The sequence below is a fragment of the Nannospalax galili genome, unplaced genomic scaffold, assembly GCF_000622305.1.
Source record: "Nannospalax galili isolate Female #2095 unplaced genomic scaffold, S.galili_v1.0 scaffold2423, whole genome shotgun sequence".
Classification (NCBI taxonomy): Eukaryota; Metazoa; Chordata; class Mammalia; order Rodentia; family Spalacidae; genus Nannospalax; species Nannospalax galili.
The window spans coordinates 172,823-192,080 of NW_008349187.1; the positions used below are offsets into that span (position 1 = coordinate 172,823).

Here is a 19,258-nt window from a genome sequence, read left to right on the forward strand (position 1 = left end):
CCCTCCTCAGTAAGCCCAAGTTATTTACACACCCCAGTCTCTCAGAGAAGACGCTCAGTCCCATACGGAAGATACACTATCCAAGCAAAGAGAAACAGGAAAAAAAGTTCCTTGCCTTTAATTTCTCCGGCTCGTGCTTTCTTGTAGAGTCCTTTGACATCCCTCTGTTCACAAACATGCAGGGGAGCATCAACAAATACCTCAAAAAAAGGTAAGCTTGCACCCTCATGAATTTGCCTTGCATTGTTGCGATCCTTTAATTAAAAAAAAAAAAAAAGAGCATGCACAGAAACAATAAAAAGTGGTCACACAAGTTGAATGTACTATATTATCAAAAACAAATGAAAAGTACTTTGCAGCCAAGTTAAATACACACACACACACACACACACACACACACACATACACATATATGGTAAACTTGAAATAGATTGGCCATTGGCTTTACCTCAACAATTCTGTTATATTACTGGAGTTTTCAACACCAGGTTTTACCAAAACTGAATCTACTGGGGGGGGGGGGGGGGGGGGAACATCGACCCACGTTAAACAAAACACAGACATCGGGGGGGGGGGTGGGGCAGGGATCACAGCACATAATTGTTTTAGGTTATTTGAATTTCAGGGAAAAAGTTGGATTTAGCTTCAAAACGCAGGCCAATGTTTAAATCCTATGCTCTGCCTGGTACTAGTTTCAATAACGTAACCAAAGCGTAATGGCACGAAAGCTACACACCTGCGTATAAGGAGATATAAAACTTGTGATACACACTAAGCCAGCATCAGCAAACAGCTTAGCAACCTCTGCGATGCGGCGGACATTCTCCTCTCTGTCTTCAGGACTGAAGCCAAGGTTTTTGTTGAGACCTTGACGGATATTGTCGCCATCCAAAGTGTAGCATGGAATGCCATGGCAAACCAGGTACTCCTCCAGAGCCATGCTCACCGTTGTCTTCCCTGCTCCAGACAAGCCTAAAAGAGAACAGTCCAAACAAACTCCACGTGTAAAGTCAAAAGGGTAGCTATTAGTAATGAAGAATTCTAATGACGAGATTAATTACACTTATTATTCACAGGAGCAATCTCTCACAAACACTTATCCCGTGCTCCTTTAAGACTGACCTCGTTGGGACCCAGAGAGATGGTTCAGCAGTTAAGAGCACTTGCTGCTCTTGCAGAAGATTTGGGTTTGGTTCCCAGCACCCACATGACAGTTAACAACTGTTGGTAATTCCAGTTCCAGGGGATCCAACACCCTCTTCTGACCCCCCATAGGCACTGCACCTACATGGTGCACCTTCATACACCAGGCAAAACACTCATATACATAAAATAACAATAAATAAATAAAAAGACTGACCTCTTACCTACAAAATAATCTATAGTTTAGACATAAAGCTGGGCATGGTGGCACACTCCTGTAGTCCCAGCACTTGGGAGGCAGAGGCAGGCAGAGCCGTGTGAGTTCAAGGCCAACTGGTCTACATAGTGAGTTCCAGGACAGCTGGGGCTACAGGGAGACCCTGCATCAAAAAGACAAAAAAAAAAAAAAAGCCTTGAGAGGTTTGAGAGTATTTTTCTTAAGCATTTATTTTTGATAACTTATAACTATGCCTAAAAGTACCTTAGACATCATCAATAAATTTCAAAGGGGATTTACCAATTTTAGTGTTGTAGTTGGGTACATATATTCATTTTGTCCTTGTTAACAGTATTCAAAGCCCTATGTCGGATTTTAAAGTTTTAATTATTTATCAAATGCCCCAATTAGCTCTGATAAGGGAAGAAAAAGAGGGAGAAAAGCAAATGAGTCATCATGAAGTCACCTTCATATTCCAGGATCAGGCCGTCTGTGGACTACCACGATAATAGTTATCTGGGAATCCAATTCCGAATATAATTACCCTGACAAGAAGGTCCTAATTTCAGTTCACCCTCCTCTCCAGTGTTTTCACTAAAAGACTAGGAGAAAGAAAAAAACGTATATTCTAAAACCTCGCCACCTTGATGACTGTGTAATTATAGAGCAGGCTCAAGGGAAAGACAATGCAAGAGACAAAATACCAAAGTCAAATACGCCAACATTCTGGAACAAAAATCAGCACAGAAAGCTACCCGAAAAGAAGACTACAGAAAAGAGGACGGGCTGAGAAGCTCTCTACAGAAAAGAGGACAGGCTGAGAAGCTCTCTACAGAAAAGAGGACAGGCTGAGAAGCTCTCTACAGAAAAGAGGACAGGCTGAGAAGCTCTCTACAGCACCAGCGGCTTTAATGAGCAGAGGAAACAATGCTTCTGCAAAGACATCCAAAACAGAAGAGCCTGCCCCATGAACTCTTCCAGAAAGCGATCTGTCACCGTCCCTTCAGCCGTTACAGTCTACCGCCCTCCTCTGGAGTCTGGGCTGGCTGATTCACCTGCAGCCAAAAGAATGTAGTGAGTGATGAATGCAGTCCAAGGCTGAACTAGACATGGCTCCTGCAATGGTCACCTGAGAGAAGCCCAACTAGAGAACACCCTGAGACCACTCTGCTAGAGATCACCAGCACATGTTCCGGTCGACAGTGCCAACCACCTGAGCTTCCAGCTGACAAACGGATGTCCAACCCTGCACAGTCCTCAGGAAGTGCATTACAAGGAATCTTGACTGTAACCAAGGGAGATCCAAGCAAATACGGACCACTGAGCTCTCTGCCACCCAACGGTAAGAAGCAAAGAGGCTGTTTTCCCGTCCATTATGCTTTGGATGAGCTGTGACACAACAGTAATGGGAACGGACATGATACTCATTTCCTTCTTTTGTTCTGTTTTTTGAAACAGGGTTCTGTAATGTATCTCAGGCTGGCCTTGAACTCACTTTGTAGCCCACACTAGCCTTGAGCACAGAGCAGCCTCCCAAGTGTTGGGATTTACAGGTGTGCACAACACTCAGCTTTGTTGTCAGTTTTAAACACTAGTTTAAATACCAAGTGACAGGAGGAAAACAAATGAAACCTGAAAAGGTTAAATTCTGAACACAAAAAAAGACAACCTAAATTTCAAAAGAAGAGTCTGTTAATGCTTATGTGTATATTCGTCTGTATTTTATATATATGTATACTTTTAAAGAATAGATACTTGAAAACTGAGTGGTTGACAAAGTTTTATCAGGATGATTACACTACAGACAGAAAAAGAAAGAAAAATCATATTAGATAAGCTAAAACTGAACTCAATAAATCCATTATAGCCAAAGAACATGAGCCAGGTGTACCAAGTTGAATAGCATCCCCCAAGTACTCATGTCCACCAGGAGCCTCAGATTGTGACCTCAAGTGGAAAGAGAGGCTTTGCACATTAGGATGGGCCCCAATCCATGGACTGCTGTCCTTCTAAGCAGAGATAGGAATGATCTATAAACGAAAGAAGGGTAGTGAGTGCAAGAAACCCCAGTTACTAGGAGAAGAGTGGACAGATTCCCCTGGGCCTCCAGAAGGAACCACCCCACAGTCAATTTTCTACCAGAACTGTGAGAGAATAGACTTCTGTTGTTTGAAGCTACTAGTTTTTGCTGATTTGCTACAACAGCCCTAGAAGCTGATATACCAACCAATATGAAAATACAAAGCAAGAAAACTTATGAAATGAAACCTGGTAAATTAGACTGTATCCAGAAAAACAGTATCATGAATCACCTAACATCTAAGACAGATTTTAGGGAAAAAGCTAAATTCCAAGAGAAAAATAGTATCTTTTTGTCTTTTAATGGCTTACTTTTGATAGCTGCATAGTAACAGTACACATGTGGAGAACAATGTGACCTTTTGGTATGTGGATGAACAGCCTCACACCAGCAATGTTGTTTTGTTTCTGTTCAGTGTTTATAAAACTGGGGAAGGAAGGACTCCCTCTATGCCACGATATTTGAGGAAGAAGCCTGAAGAAATCTTCCCCAAATGTAGACTGCAGTTTCCTAGAAAAACCAAGGAACACACCCCGCACTTCAGGGCTGCTGGAGGCAAAGGCCTCATCACAGCAAAGGACAGGGCAGCTTGCATTCGGCCGCCCACCCACACTGCCTGCCATCGTCTGTACCTCTGGTGGCTCCTCTACGCCCACTGGCACCCACGTCCCGCGCTGCTTCAGATCACCCAAGGAGGTCTTCTCTTCATCTTTGTTTTGGGGGCCAGGGTCTTGATTTCACTCAGGCAGATCTCGAACTCACAGTACACCTCAAACTACTGGAATTCTCTGCCTCAGCTGCCCAAGGTCTAAGGTTACAGGCAGGCGCCATCATTCCAGCTCAATTATCAGTTTCTTGAAGAATCCAGGTCTTATTTGTACTCAAAAGTGTAAAAGTATGGTATGTACTAAAAACTTAAGATACATTTTGAATTTTACCTTTTATTTTAACAGTAATCTTATAAAAGAACAAAATATATTACAATAAATACATTACTAAGCAACTACCTCTGTCATCCACTGTCCTTGTTAGAACATTAGTAGAGCTCAAAATTAAATATGCTTACTTGTAATCCAAGACACACAATGCATGTTCTCTCTCTCCTCTCTCTCTCTCTCTCTCTCTCTCTCTCTCTCTCTCTCCTCCTCTCTCTGTCCTTTGTATTCCTTTCTGAAACAGGGTTTTATTATATCACCTAGGCTAGCCTCAAAGTCATGACCCTTTGGTCTTGACCTCCCAAGTTGGGCTTACAGACAGCACACCTACTCCACATTCTCAGTTCTCGCTTGACCATACCTGTTAGCCAAACTGTGCAACCACGGAAGCCGCCTCTGGTCCCCACCACCTGACCCCTCTTGTTCCTGCTGACATGGTGAGCTTGGTAGGTGACATTAGTTGCTCTTTGCATTCCCTAGAAAAACAGAAAAAGGGAAAAGAATTCTATTTCACTTGAGCCCTTTAAAGGGATGACACATAGTCCTTGTCACATACAATGGGCACTCTGTGTAACATGCCAAATGCAAGGAAAACGGCAAAATAGCTAACTTCAGTTTTCTTTAGAGTACTGTCATAATATTTAGCATGTTACAAATATCAACTAATTTAATCTTCGCAGCAACCCAATGACACAAGTTCTCTTACTACTATGGTTTTATAGAAAACATTAAACCTAAGAAAAGTTAAATTATTTGCCCAAGATCTCATAGAAGTGAGTGGCAGATTCCAGAGCTTTGCTTTTTCACACATTTATGTATTCAGTCTTTTCTTTAGCCCGTACTTACTGAGGCCTAACTAGAATGCCAAGTAGAGAAAACAAAGCCTCCACTCTCCATGAGCTTATTCAACCAGAGAACTCAAAACAATAAAATTTCATACTAGAACAGCAAGGGCACAACACATAGAAAGAAAATAGAGTGAGGAAGGAAAGAGCCATGCAGGTCAGACCGAAAACAGGCCTAAGGAGGCGCACTTAAACAACTCTCGATGGGAGGGCTGCAGGTACCGATCACCTGCCAGTGGGTATCATTTCCCGACCTCACTAACCGAAGGACTGCCTTTCCTCTCTTCTACATTCTCGACACCTCTGTCAAAAACCAACTGACTTGTAAATACATGGGACTAATTCTGGTCTGTCTTCTGTTCCAAGGGTTGTTCCGATCATTATAGCTTTGTAACATATTTTGTAGACAAGAAATTTGACAGTTCCAGGGTGACTATCCTTCACAAAGACTGCTTTGGCTACCTGAGAACTTCTGAAGTCCTCTACAAATTTTGTGACTGGTTTCTCTAGTTCTGTTGGGGGGAAAGCTGCTGGATTTTCTTCTTCATGACAATTTTGCAAATGTATTCTTTGGTAATTTCATACATGTATACAATGTATTTACAGTATATCTGCCTACCCCACACTCCCCCCTTCAACTTCTCCCAAACTTCCACCATCACTCCATCCCCATCCCCACTTCATGTTCTCTTCTCTTTCTCTCTCTTTTTTTTAAATAACCCACTCAGTCTAATGGGTATAAAGCGATAGACTGGAGCATGGGCGACCTGCCTGGGGCCATATTCCTGAAGAAAACTGACTCTCCTTCCCATCTGAGAAGAAAACCTTCTCAGCTAGGGATTCAGGCTCACGAGGCCCTCCCCCTCCATGCTGGACACTGACTGGCTTGATCTTGCGCAGGTCTTTTGCAGGTAACCATAGCTGCTGGGAGTTCAGGGCCCTGTCACACCCAGAACACAAAGTTTGTAGCAGACCTCCCAGGCCTCTGGCTCTTACAAACCATAACATCAGGGATGCTGCTGGCCTGTTAATTTTCTTTTCTTGAAATGTCCTTGTCTGGTTTTGATATCAAAGTAATACTTGCCTTATAAAATGAGTTTGGAAGTATTTCACTGTTTTCAAGTTTTGGGGAATGTCTAAGACTATACTAATTATTCTTTAAATATTAAAACAAAAATCAATAGTGAAGCCATCCTAGCAGGTTATCCATCAATAAATTATTACAGCTATTTTTTTTTAAAGTTTTGTCTCCTAAAACAAGAGACTGTGGATAGGCTGACTAGACTCAGTGGATGGACTTGCACAGGGAAACATCTGGGATACACTGGGCCGTAATACAGATGACAGAGTATATGGGTTCCAGTAGGGGGGCTGTGGGAGTGTGCAGATAGGAACAGGGGTATAAAAGATGATTAAGATTGTTTGAGCTATTGGATAAAATACACAAAAATTCAATAAAAATTTTTTTAAGTTTTGTCTCTTAATATTCATATTAAAGATAAAAATGACTTACTAAAATTGTAACAGTATTAGAGTATTCTGATCGTAATTACTTTTTTTTTCCTTTGAGACAGGGTCTTCCAGTGACTCCAGCTGGCCTGAACTCACTATGTAGACCAGGCTTACCTCGATCTTCACACAGATCCATCTGCCTCTGCCTCTGCCTCTGGATTAAATGTGTGCACCACTATGCCAGGCGACTACAATTACTTTTGCCAGTGGGTTTTTATACTTTCCTGTGTGAACTGGCCCCCTTCTTTCAGCTCAAGAACTCTCTGCAGCCTATTTTGTAAGACAGATCTTACAAAGTGAACACTTCAGCCTTGTCTGGGAAAGGCTTTACTGCTTCTCCATGCTGAAGGGCAGCTGGGCTGAAGGCAGTTTTCTTGGTTGGCAAGGTTTTATTTTTTTCCCTTCCAACACTATGAATATATCATCTCAGGCTCTTCTAACCTTTTAAGATTCCTGCTGACACATCTGCTGCAGATCAAACCCAACTGCCTTATATGTGATCTGACACTCACAACAGCCCCAGGCCACTACTCTCTGGGTCATACAGCATGACAAAGTGGAATTGCTGTCCACAGCAAATTGTCCACCAAAACCAACTGGCTTTGAGGCTCATGAGGGCTGTGAGCTTGTCCTGAGGGTAGGACTACTTTTGAAAAATATTTCTGGACCTCTTCCGCCAACCAGAGCATGCCCAGCTGAGCCACAGCAGCATAACTTGGCTTCTTCTCTTTTCCAATATCTTTCACTTCCTTCTTGGATTTCTGAAACTTTTCTTCAATGTCTCCTTTTAAGATAATAATCTGGCTGGGTGTGGTGGCTCACGCCTTTAATCCCAGCACTCGGGAGACAGAGGCAGGCGGAATTCTGTGAGTTCAAGGCCAGCCTGGTCTACACAGTAAGTTCCAGGACAGCTGATGCTACAGGGAGACCCTGTCTCAAAAAGACCAAAAAAAAAAATGTTTTTTTTTTTTTTTTTTTCTTATTCCAAATCTCTCCTTCACCTGCTCTCCCAGAAGCAGCCTTTCAACTGCCATCTTCCTAGAAATGCCGGTCTTTCTCACCATATTACTGGGAAGTGCTCATCTTTCTTTTCTTTAATTATTTTAACTCATATACTTGAGCTGATTCTATCCTATAAACCTAATAAGCGTTCTCCATCCTTTCCATTTCTTTGTCCTCTCACTGTAGGTTTTAAACAGCCTGTCTTCAGGGCCTTCTGCTTGATCAATTCTATGTTGCGTTTTTCATTTCAGTCACCATTTTGAGCTCCAAAATTCTATTCTTTAAACTATTTCAATAACTGCTAAACTTATCATTTTGCCATATCATTTTCTTTATTAGTTTCTCTGTATTTTCTTGAGCTTCACAGTCTCCTTTAAATGATTATTCTTAACTCTTCTTCGGGAACTGTATTATTGGGGTGGGTCTGAGTCTTAGGTCGACTGGAGATTGGAGCTGCAGAGATTAGCCTACAGGATAGAGCTGATCTGAGGCCTGGACTGGGCTGAAACCTTGCTAGGGCCTGGAGGTAGATGAACCCAGAGCTGCACCTACAGGTGCCAGCTTGATGACTGAGACTGCAGGGGCTAGCCCAGCACTGGGGTGTCCAGCCCCTTTGGAACCAGCCTCACATGTGAGACTCTGGAAACTGGTTTGGTACTGGGATTGGCTTGAAGCCTGAAGCTGCTGTGGTCAGCCTAACACGGCACATGGTCTTGGGCTGCAGAATCCTCCATGGTGCTAGGCAGGGTTAGGGGCTATCTACAGGTACAAACCTGGAGACTGGGGCTGTGGGAGCCTAATCACTGCTGGATTTTATTAGCATGAGTCCAGTGTTCACCTGAGGCCTCTCCTTGTCCCAAGCAGAGGGTACCTCTCTCTAAGTTATCCTGCCTGAGATTGGAGTAGGGGATTTGGCTCCCCCCGAATTCATCTTTATTTCTGTTCCATGTCCACTCACTACCTCAACTGGCTTCCTTAGCTCTGGTGAAGCCATTTTGTGTGTACAGAACTGCTTGGTTCATTTTCAAGGAAATAAGCACTGGAAACTCCTCTACTATCTTGCTGATGTCTGACCATTATCACATTTCCTTTTTGAGACAGAGTCTCATGTACCCCCCCAGGCTGGCCTCCAACGTGTAGCCAAAGATGACCTTAACTCCTGATGTTCCTGCCTCCACCTCCCAAGTGCTGAAATTACAGGCATGAGCCACCACTCCTGGCTATATATTTTAGAGGAATTAATTTCCATCTAGGTCTTTCATATTTTTCTCAAACTGGTCTGCCTGCGAAGGTGCCTGAGGGTAAGCACTTCCCTTTCACAATCTTGTACAGGAAAGACTCCTCTAAGTTTAACTGTCACTCATGGCCCTGAGTTGAGAAATCCTCTAGGGTCAAATCTTTTTTTTTAATATTTTATTTATTACTTTTATTTTATGTGTATGCGTGTATTGCCTGCATGTAGGTAACTGAACCCGTGTCGTGCAATGTCCTCAGAGGACAGAAGAGGCTGTAGGACCCCCTGGAACTGGAGTTGAGGACAGCTGTTAGCTGCTGTGTGGGTGCTGTGATTTGACCCTGGGTCTTATTCTTTTAGCTGGCATACCACAAAAGCTACATTTTTCTTTCACGAATTTCATTAAGGGATGTTATTTCCAATATACATTTATATGTTTAATAATTACCTGTGAAAAATCACAATACAGGAAACAGCAGTGTAGGGTAAAGTAGCTAGGGCTCTGCTGGGTGATGGTAAGGAAGAGCTAGAGGGTTAAACTCTCTTCCGTCAAACCTGTTTGACTTGCTTATTTTGTTTTGGGATGTTTCAAGGTCACTTTGTCTTCAGGCAAGAGGAAACTTGTATTGAATGCATTTAAATTTGTTTTAGTCCTATAAAATATTTCCTGCTTTTCTTTTTAAATTGAATTCAACTGTATAAAAATTACCTGACAAACTGTGAACTATTGAGGTTATACAAGATAGAGAATATCTGGTTTAATCACTAAAAAGAAGGTACCCTGGGAGTTTCTTGCCTGAGAAAGATTCTGGCAGCAAATATGGTAGTCTTGGTATAAGAAAGCTTTTTGCTTACATCTATTTGATATTTCCCATACTTAAAAATAAACCTGAGGCCAGGAGTGACAGTGTAATCCCTGTAATCCCAGCACTTGGGAGGTAGAGGCAGGAAGATATGGAAGGCTGTGTATAAACTCTACGCAAATACCAACCATTTTATCTAGGGAACTTGACCATCCACACAAACCTTGCTGTCTACAGGGGTCTGGAACCAATCCCTCACCGATGCTTATATGAATATGAGAATGTAAATGCAGGCAGGAGAGCAAGACGCCCTTCCTCTACTGCTCTTCTATTGTACTGCCTTGAGCCACGGTCTCTCACGGAACCATAAGCCAGCTGTTTATGCTAGGCTGGCTGGCCAGGGAACACTCAGGATCTGCCTATCTATGCCCCACCTCCATGCTGGGGTTACAGACATGAACAGCATGCCCTGCTTATAACATGAGAGCTGGAGGTCTAGTGCTCTTACCCACCAAGCCATCTCCCCAGTCCTGGACTTTGTTTTCAATAAACACTTTTACATTTCAGATGAGTAAATTTTTTTTTTCTTTTTCTTATTCAAAGCAAAGAGAAGAGTAAGGTTTCTCAACTTCAGCATCAATGACTTTTTGGACCAGGTAATTCTTGGTTTTCGTGGGCTGTCTTCTGCATGGTAGGATGCTTAGTAGCATTCTTAGCTTCTATCCAACAGATGTTAGAAGCACCACCCCCTACAGCTACAAGTATAACAACCAAAAATGTCCCCAGAATTGCCAACCCCCCCGAAAGGTGGCAGAAACCTCATCTGGTTGAGAACCACTGAGTAAAGAATCAGGCTCAACATTCAGTCCTTTAAGCCAAATCAAACCTTTCCTCCCCCAAATAGGTTTTGGTAAGTGTTTTATCACACCAAGAGGAAACCAAACTAGAACAGCTGCCAAATTGTCCAAAAGCAAAATTGCACAGTAGATACTCTCTCTGGAAATGCCTTGCCCTTGGAAGAAAGTAAAAATAGATGAACATACTTCTGTATTAGTTACTTTCTGTTGCTGTGATAAAACACCACAACCAAAAGTGACTTATGGAAGAGAGAGTTTATTTTGACTTATGGTTCCTGAGGGAGTCCATAATGGCGGGAAAGGCATGGCAGTGGGCAGGCCAAGCAGGAAGCTGAGAGATCACAGCTTCAAGCACAGGCAAGAAGCAGAGAAAGTGAACTGGAAGTGGGGCACAGCTGTGAGCTTTCAGAGGTTACTCCAGCGTCCTTCTTCCAGCAAAGCTACGGGTTCTAAAAATCCATGACCAACCTGAACAGCGTCCATTCGAATACCTGAGCCTATGGGAGACATTTCTCATTCAAACACCACATTCAAACATATGGAAAACTACAAAAAAGGAAAACTGGCAGCAATTCCAAAGCTGTCTGGACCTGCACCTACAGCTCCAACAGAGCTTTGTGAATTAAAGGAATGTTCTATACGGCCCTGGTCAATTCTCGTGATCATTAACTAAATTTACAGTACTTGAAATATGGTTAGTGCAACTAAGAAACAGTTTATTTTACTGAAATAAATTTAAGCTATCACGTGGCTAGTAGCCTACCATACTGAGCAACAAAGACCCTTCCAGACCTTACTATCATGTCATCAAACGCCGATAACCTCCCATGACAATAACAAAATATCCAAGATAGCCTCATAGCTTCCCAAGTTTCAGTTTCTAGTCACTGGGCCCAACTGCTTTGGGGCCTGTTGTAAACAGAACGTCATGAGAGTGTACAGGGGAACAAGCTGCCCACCATGTGACAACTGGAAAGTGACAGGGAAGTGGGAGTGATTTCAACAGCCCCTCCAAGAATGCCCCAATGATCAGATTCCTCCCACCAGAACTTTCTAAAGGTTCCACCATCTACCAGTAATATACAGGCTGGCAACCAGCCTTGAACACGTGGACCTTTGGAGGCTATTTATGCAAACCACAGCATTAGTCAACATTAAAAGTGTATTCTTATAGAATGTGAGCTTTTCCTTTCCTATACACAATTTTGTAGCATCATCTCGCAAACTTCTACTCCAGGAAGTTCAATACTTCCCAAGCCCACAGTCAGACCTGCATATTCCACACCTGCATTCCTGAGTCACTTTGTACCATCTTTTAGTCCTCCCCAAACTCCCAAATTCGCTGGCCTCCTATGAAAGGCATCTAACAGCATAAGGGAACAAATGTAAAACTGGTGAAAGGAAGAATTATCTTAATCATTTAGTTGTTTGTTTTTCATTAACTGTCTCCTAAATAGAAGGCAATCATCATCAGGGCAGAACCTTTCTCTGTCTTCCTGCCACTGTACCTCCAGCATGTGGAACAAAGGCATACACAAAACAGGTGTTAAATATTTGCATAATTAATAAATAACAAGAAGAGTACTCGTGTGCCAAGAACCACAGAGCTTTAACTTCATTAACTTATTAAACCTGAACCCTATGAGGTACACATTATTTGGCCTCACCATGAAGGCTATTTTACAATCCTTATTGCAGATGAGGATCCTGAAGCCCAGGAGTTAAGGGAGCATGCCCAAGATCATGTAGATGGTTAAGAGTCAGAACTGTAAGTTAAATCCTACCAGTACAAAGGTCACTGTCTTACCTAAGGATTTCTAATATTACAAGCACCCAAGTTCCCTACACCCTCCCTCTCCTCCCCTTCCTGTCACATCAGAATCTCAGCAGAGACCAAACACCTGTCATGAAGTATGTTTTCATATACATAACAGAGGTGATTCAGTCCTAGAGCAAGTGAGTATGTAAGAGGGCAACAGGGACACACATTTAACATGAAATAGCCCAGGGCTCTGATAAGGAGTTGTGGTAAGCCCAGTGAGAAGGAAAAGTTTTTATCAAATCGTAAGGACACAAGGTATGAAAAGAAAGCGGAGCTGAGGTATAGGAGCAGCAGAACAAGGAAACAGAAGAGCCTGGAGGACACTATTCAGGAATGCTTCTGTGGGAAGAACAGTAAAGACCAAGATGATGGACTCCACCACAAAGCTAGTCCAAGCAGGAGGTTCAGCTCAGCCCGACTCTACAAAACAAGTGTATGACCTGAGTCTCAAATGAGTGGCCCCATATTTCCCTCAGCCCGACACACACACTACCAAAGGGATATGAAAAAGGATCCCAGGAGAGAAGAGTCAAGCAGGTAGAGAACAATATTCCTTACATCTCAATCTGGCACAAAAGGAGGCTCCACGGGCAGGCAGACCGCTGGCTTTTCCTTATTAAACTAGTAGGTTAGGGTGACATCTGAACATAAAGCAGCTCCTGGTGTCAAAACACTACATTTACCTATTGTTTCCCATGAACCAACCCACTTCTATCATATCTGCTCCTTAGCAGAACATGGTATCCAAACCTTGGTATTCGGTCTCACTGCATTTTCTTTGTGTTTCCTACTCAGATGAAACCATGATACCTTTACTTCTAACCTAACAACTCAATCTCTGCACTTACAATATCCACAGGTCCCTAACAGTAGCTGAAATATACCTAGCCTGTACTGAGACTGTGTGGCAAATGCAAAATATTCTCCAGATTTGGATGTACAAAAAAAGGTAAAATATTAATAATTTTACATTGATTATAAATATATTGAGCTTATATTTATATTGAAAAAGTATTTATCTTAAATGAAAATATTTTGGATATATTAAGCCAAACAAAAATGCTATTGACGTTGATTTCACCTTTTTCCATTTATTTTAATGTGGCCTTTAAATTTTTTTTAGTTACACATATTGTTCAATTGTTATTAGAATTACTCAACAGATTATTTCTACTAAGGCTGTCCCTCAAATAAACAGGTTTAGAATTCCATCCACTACCACCAAGCCCTGAACAACTCTGTGCCTCAGTTTCTTCATGAAGATACACTAAGTATGATCATTTTGAGTGCTGGGATTAAAGATAAGCACCATCATACTCAACCCACATCTTTGTTTTCACTCCCTATACCCCACCCCAGGAATGTCAGAAACGATGAGTTAATTTAGCAAAATATTTCAACCTTTCTCCCAAATTCTCAAATCAAAACTTCAAAACCATCTTTTATATTTCTCACCTGTTCATCCCCTGAATCTAGTCAGGTCTCTGGACTTCCTTTTTAGAACATCTGCTCCTCTCTCAGCCAGCCATTCAACTCACACTCGATCAACCAGTAACAAGAATATCTTAATAATGTTCCTACGTCAGACAGGCTTCAAATCTAAGCCTCACTTAACCCTCACTATAACCCCCTTCAACTGTCTGCATTTGTTCAGCAAACGAAGCTTCCTGGATTAACAATTTTATCCTGTCATGGGAACATTAAAGGTATATGGCTTCTTCACACTTGTACCCATCATCTGTGAATTTAACACACATTAAAGATGTGATTTAACATACATTAGAGGTGGATGTTCTTTTAGAGAGAAAAAATAAAGTTCAAAAATTAAAAATTCTAGCTCCATTAAAAATCTTCCACAAAAATCATCTTGAGTCTTTACCCAACTGTTTACAATGCCATAACCCTGCCCCTCCAATCTTATCTCCACTCCCCAACAAAAACTCTGCAGTAGTCAATAATTATTATTCCTAGTATTTACATGGCTCCCATCTACTTCAGAAAGCTGAAGTGGTTTTTGGTCTCTCACTGTGTAACCCTGGCCAACCTACAACTCGACAGGCCAGGCTGGCCTCAAACTCAGAGACCTGCCTGCCTCTTCCCCAGAGCACTGGATTAAAGACTCCAAAGTTGGACAAGCACCAGCACAAGGAGTTCAAGTCCCACATTTTTTATATGTATCTAGCGTGAGTTTCTACACAGAATACATACTAATTCTTCAAACTATATAATACATAGATGACTTAGAGACAGTGTTTCTGAAATTATCTGTAAATACCCCAATTTAGTTAACTTTATTTCCCTAACCATAAAATACCTCTAAGTAACAGGAGCAATAATGAATCTGCATTTCCCAGCAGTATCATTGCACTTTCCAGTTCATTATCTCTTTTCTCATAAAAACAATTCTATGAAAGACAAACCTTGGGTGAGTAGGGACTGAAAGTACAGTGACTTTCTTGATGATTGCACAACTTAAAAACGGCAAGACTGAGTGAGACTAGAGTCCAAGCCAGGAGTTCAAGGCTCCTTCCAACACCCTAATGTTCCCTCTACCTCCCTTCCCTCCCCATCTTCTATAGAGGAGTTAACAAAAACCATGAAAGGAAGGCAGAATTCTTGAACCTAACAACAGACATGGTAAATTACTGACTTCAAAAGAGTATTTGCCTGAAACAGCTTTTTTATCCCCCTTTAACTCGCCAAGAACAAATGATAATTTGCAAGGCAGCCTTAAAACCTCATGATCCTGTTAAAGACTGAAATAAAAATTTCAGTCTAACCCTAAAACCAGTGCCTTTGCAGACTCCAAAATTGGACGGCCTCCACCTCCGCGCTTACCGTCTTAGCAGCTTCCCACCACCACTGAATAATTACAGACGGAAACTCTTCTGAGGGACAGTACTTGGCCAACAAGGCCAGCTGGCGGTCACTGCTAAATGTTATAAACCATTAATCTTCCCACACCTCACTGTCACCAGGAGTCTTTAAAAGTAGGTTTTTGCCAGACACTGCAATTTAAGAGACACAAAGAACCTCAGTTCAGGGCAGTGTCGATTTATGAATGGCTACTTTGTTGAGTACGCTGCCTGCACACTGCAACTCAGAAATGGAAAGACGTGGAGATGGACCCAAGTGGGCCAAGCCCACTCGCAGACCGTGCAGAAGGCGCCCGCCTCCGCCGCCTCCGCCCTGCAGCGGGGAACAGCCCCCGCCACCTTCGCCTTCCCGGGCCGGATGGGACCCGCACCCGCCGCCACCGCCGCAGCCCCGGGACGCCGCGGCCGGGGTACCCGCCTGCGGGAGGATGCGCCGCAGACGGGTGGATGCAGAGCAGCAGCGCAGGAGGCAGCGGCTCGGGCTCCGCGGCCCTGTGCTCTGCAGCCGCCCGGCTACCCGCCCCCCCCTCCCAGCCGCGGCCCTCTACTCACCCAGTTCTGTGCGTTATTACTCAGCTTGACTTTCTTGCATAGACTCCCGGGAATCTCCATAGTCGCGGACCGCGGGGATACCAGGCTTCGGCGCCGGGAACCGAGCTGGAGTAGCACAGGCCCGCCAGGCAGGGCGGGGCGGGGCGCGGCGGGGGCGGGGCCTGGGCTCCTGGGCTCCGCCCACGCGCCGACGTGCGCACGAGCTCGCCCTTGCGGCGGCAGCGCCTGGGAAGTGAGTCCGGGACAGAGGCGTGGGGGGCGGAGCGAAGAGGCGGGCGCTGGGGGCGGAACCTAACGCCCAACCACCCGGGGAACCCAGGAAGGGGCGGGGCCTAGGCAGCAGTCCCCCACTGATCATGCGCTATCAGTCCGCGGTGCCCTGGACCGCCAGCTGCGGAAGCTGAGCTGGGAAGATGCTTTACGTGGGCTCCTGCTGGTCTAGCCCAGCCTACGACTTTCCACCGGCTCCATCGGTGCCCTGGTCAGCCAGGCCACTTTTTCGAGTATTTTCCAGCCTTGAGTCAGGAACAATTAATTTACTGAACAGCTTGTTCACATGCTGCTCATTACTTTAAAATGCTGCTCGATGCACAGTATTTTAAAAAAGCAATTCTAGCCGGACCTGGTGGCACGTGCTTAGTCCCAGCGCTCAAGAAACAGAGAGAGGCAGGCGATCTCTGTGAGTTCAAAGCCAATCTACATAGTGAGTTCCAGGCCAGCTGGGGCTACAGGGAGACCCTGACTCATTAAATAAATTAAATAAATAAATAAATAAATAAATAAATAAATAAATAAATAAATAAATAAAAATAAATAAAACAGTTCATTTTTTGACATCAATAGCTTCCCAGTCAGTAGTGGTAGTTATTTGTAAGGTGCCTCCTTCCCCACTTGAAACCAGGAAACTTCTAAGCGGTGTTTCGACCATGAAGAGACAATTCTGTTTCTTGCTCTCGGGAAACCCTTAGTGAACTGAAATCCAGGACCCCGGGTAAGCAAGGTGGACCGTTCCCCTAGGAAGGGCATTTTCAGCTTCATCTATTCCAGTTCCTGGAGGACCAGGTTGGAAGTGGGAGGTAGTTACCTCCAGGAGTTATCTCCCCTCCCACCTCTCCCAGAACCCTGAGCTCACTTTTTCACTGCAGGTACCCACCAAGACAGTTGTTCCTTCTGCTCCTTCCAACCACCACTACACACACCAGTCAAAACCAAAACTTAGCAAGTCAGCGTCTGTTTGTTGACCCCATTGACAGACTCAAATTAGGCCCTGCCCACATCCAACCTGAATCATCTGTTAAACCCCTTCATTTCTCACACACACACACGCACACCTCCACTCCCCTGACACCCACTCTGTTCTCAATACTGCTGTCCAACCAGTGTTTCTAAAATGCAAATCTAGGGCCTGGAGAGATAAGTCAGTGGTTAAGAGCACTGACTGCTCTTGCAGAGGACCCAGGTTCCCAGCACCCACGTGGCAGCCATCAGCCATTTTTAACTCAGGGGGAATCCGACACCTTCATCTGTCCTCCATGGGCATTGCACTACACAGGTGCTCCTACATACACGTAGGCAAAACACCCATACACATAAAATTAAAATAAAATGCAAATCTAATCTTTGACCCCACATCTTACAATGTCAGTTGTTCCAAGTAGCTCTTTCTAGAGGAGTCTAAGGGTCTATCTGTAGAACAGAATAGCAATACAATTCTAAATTCTGCCAGTAATGGGATTGAGATGAAAACAAGCCTGCACAAGGAATAATGGGCAGAAAAATGTGGGCAAAGCACAGTGATATATACGTAGGAAAGTGTCCTTAAAAAACACATTCTTTCGTATGCAATTAAAAAAATAATTTTTTAGAAGGCTTTCAAGCTTCAGAAGAAAGTACCATTTTAGAGCCAGCCATTTCTCAGTCTTAATCCCTGTGAAAGGAAACTGATACTGATAACACAGTCTGAGCCCCGGGGGTAATCATTACCTGTGAGTTGGTCCTCGTTTCTAAGCTCAATTGAAAGACTATTTTTAAGTCGAAATATATTTTTACATTATACTGTTGTGTCAGATTCCTGACAGGCATGAAAATAAGACTGAAATACCTTGTCAAGCCAGAAACAGGAAACTACTAGGACTGTGTCAAAAGGACCCAGAAACCAACTTAAACTTCTTAATGTCAAAATACCACAATTAGAAGATGAGGGGGCTGGAGGGATGGCTCAGCAGTTAAGAGCACTGGCTGCTCTTGCAGGGGAGGTAAGTTTGACTCCCCACACCCACATGGTGGCTAACAGTTGTCGCTAACTCCAGTTCCAGGGGATCCGAAGCTCTCTTCTGGCCTGCATGGGTATTGTACATAGGGATTCACTTATATGCGAGAAGGCAAAACACTCAGACGTATAAAATAAAAATAAATAAAATATTTTTTAAGGGGAATGGAGAGATGGCTCACTGGTTAAGAGCACTGACTGCTCTTGAAGAGGACCACAGTAGCTAACAGCTGTCCTTGACTCCAGTTCCAGGGGATCTGACACTCTTTTCTGGCTTCAGAGGGCATTCATGACATGGGCACACTTACATACATGTAGGCAAACACTCATGTACATAAAATAAATAAGTAAATAAATAAAAATTTCAAAAAAGAAAGATTATAAGTGGGGCAAGCACAGATAAGGAGACATATTGAGTATGTTTATGTCCAGGTGTTTACACATTTAAGAACTCATCATCCCTGGGAGATGCTGTTGAACCAACTTACACTTAAAGCCAGTAAAGAAGATGTTTAGGGCTGGAGAGATGACTCAGCAATTAAGAGCACTGACTGCTCTTGCAGAGGACCCGGCTTCAATTCCCAGCACCCACATGATGGCTACAAACCTCCTTAGCTCCAGCTCCAGGAGAGTACGAAGCCCTCTTCTGACCTCTGCGGCATTGCACAATACAGGTGCACTCACATAGATGCAGGTAATATACTCGTACACATAAAATAAAAATAATAAATAAAATATTTTTAAAAGGAGACTTTTAAACACTTGTTCCCTTTTCCTGCACCATCTGTATAACAGGTGTCAATCCAAACTCATAACGACAAAATAATTTTTTTTAAGATTCATTTGGATTCTTAGGAATTGTGGTTCAGATAGCTCAGAATCATTGTTCCGAAAAAGGCGGGAGAGTGAGAGCTTTTATGGGTTAGGAAAGGAAAAAGGACTGACCAATAAAAGAGAGCAAAGGAATGTAAAATCAGAATGAAAGTGTCTATAAAACAAGTCTGGTAACTTGTTGATATGCACCTTATGGCTTCTCAAATCCATGTTTTCCTTTTTTTGAATTTTTTATATGTATGAATATTTTTTCTTCTTAGATTTTTTTAAAATTATT

General features: G+C 43.2%; 1 protein-coding gene across 2 annotated transcripts in view; it reads right to left on the minus strand.

Moving 5' to 3' along the window:
- The window catches only part of Papss1 (3'-phosphoadenosine 5'-phosphosulfate synthase 1), a 114,294-nt gene extending 98,261 nt beyond the window's left edge, over positions 1–16,033 (minus strand). Inside the window, exons 1-4 of one of the 2 annotated variants that reach the window (XM_008846534.3) lie at positions 15,879–16,033; positions 4,737–4,851; positions 737–972; positions 116–254 (exon numbers count right to left, since the gene is read on the minus strand). In XM_008846534.3, coding sequence (XP_008844756.1) covers positions 116–254; positions 737–972; positions 4,737–4,851; positions 15,879–15,938 — 550 coding nt within the window. In that variant the 5' untranslated portion in view covers positions 15,939–16,033. Of the gene's footprint in view, positions 1–115; positions 255–736; positions 973–4,072; positions 4,348–4,736; positions 4,852–15,878 lie in introns of those variants that run through there. The other variant, XM_017801481.2, reaches the window with a different exon arrangement.
- Positions 16,034–19,258: the final 3,225 nt, after the last annotated feature.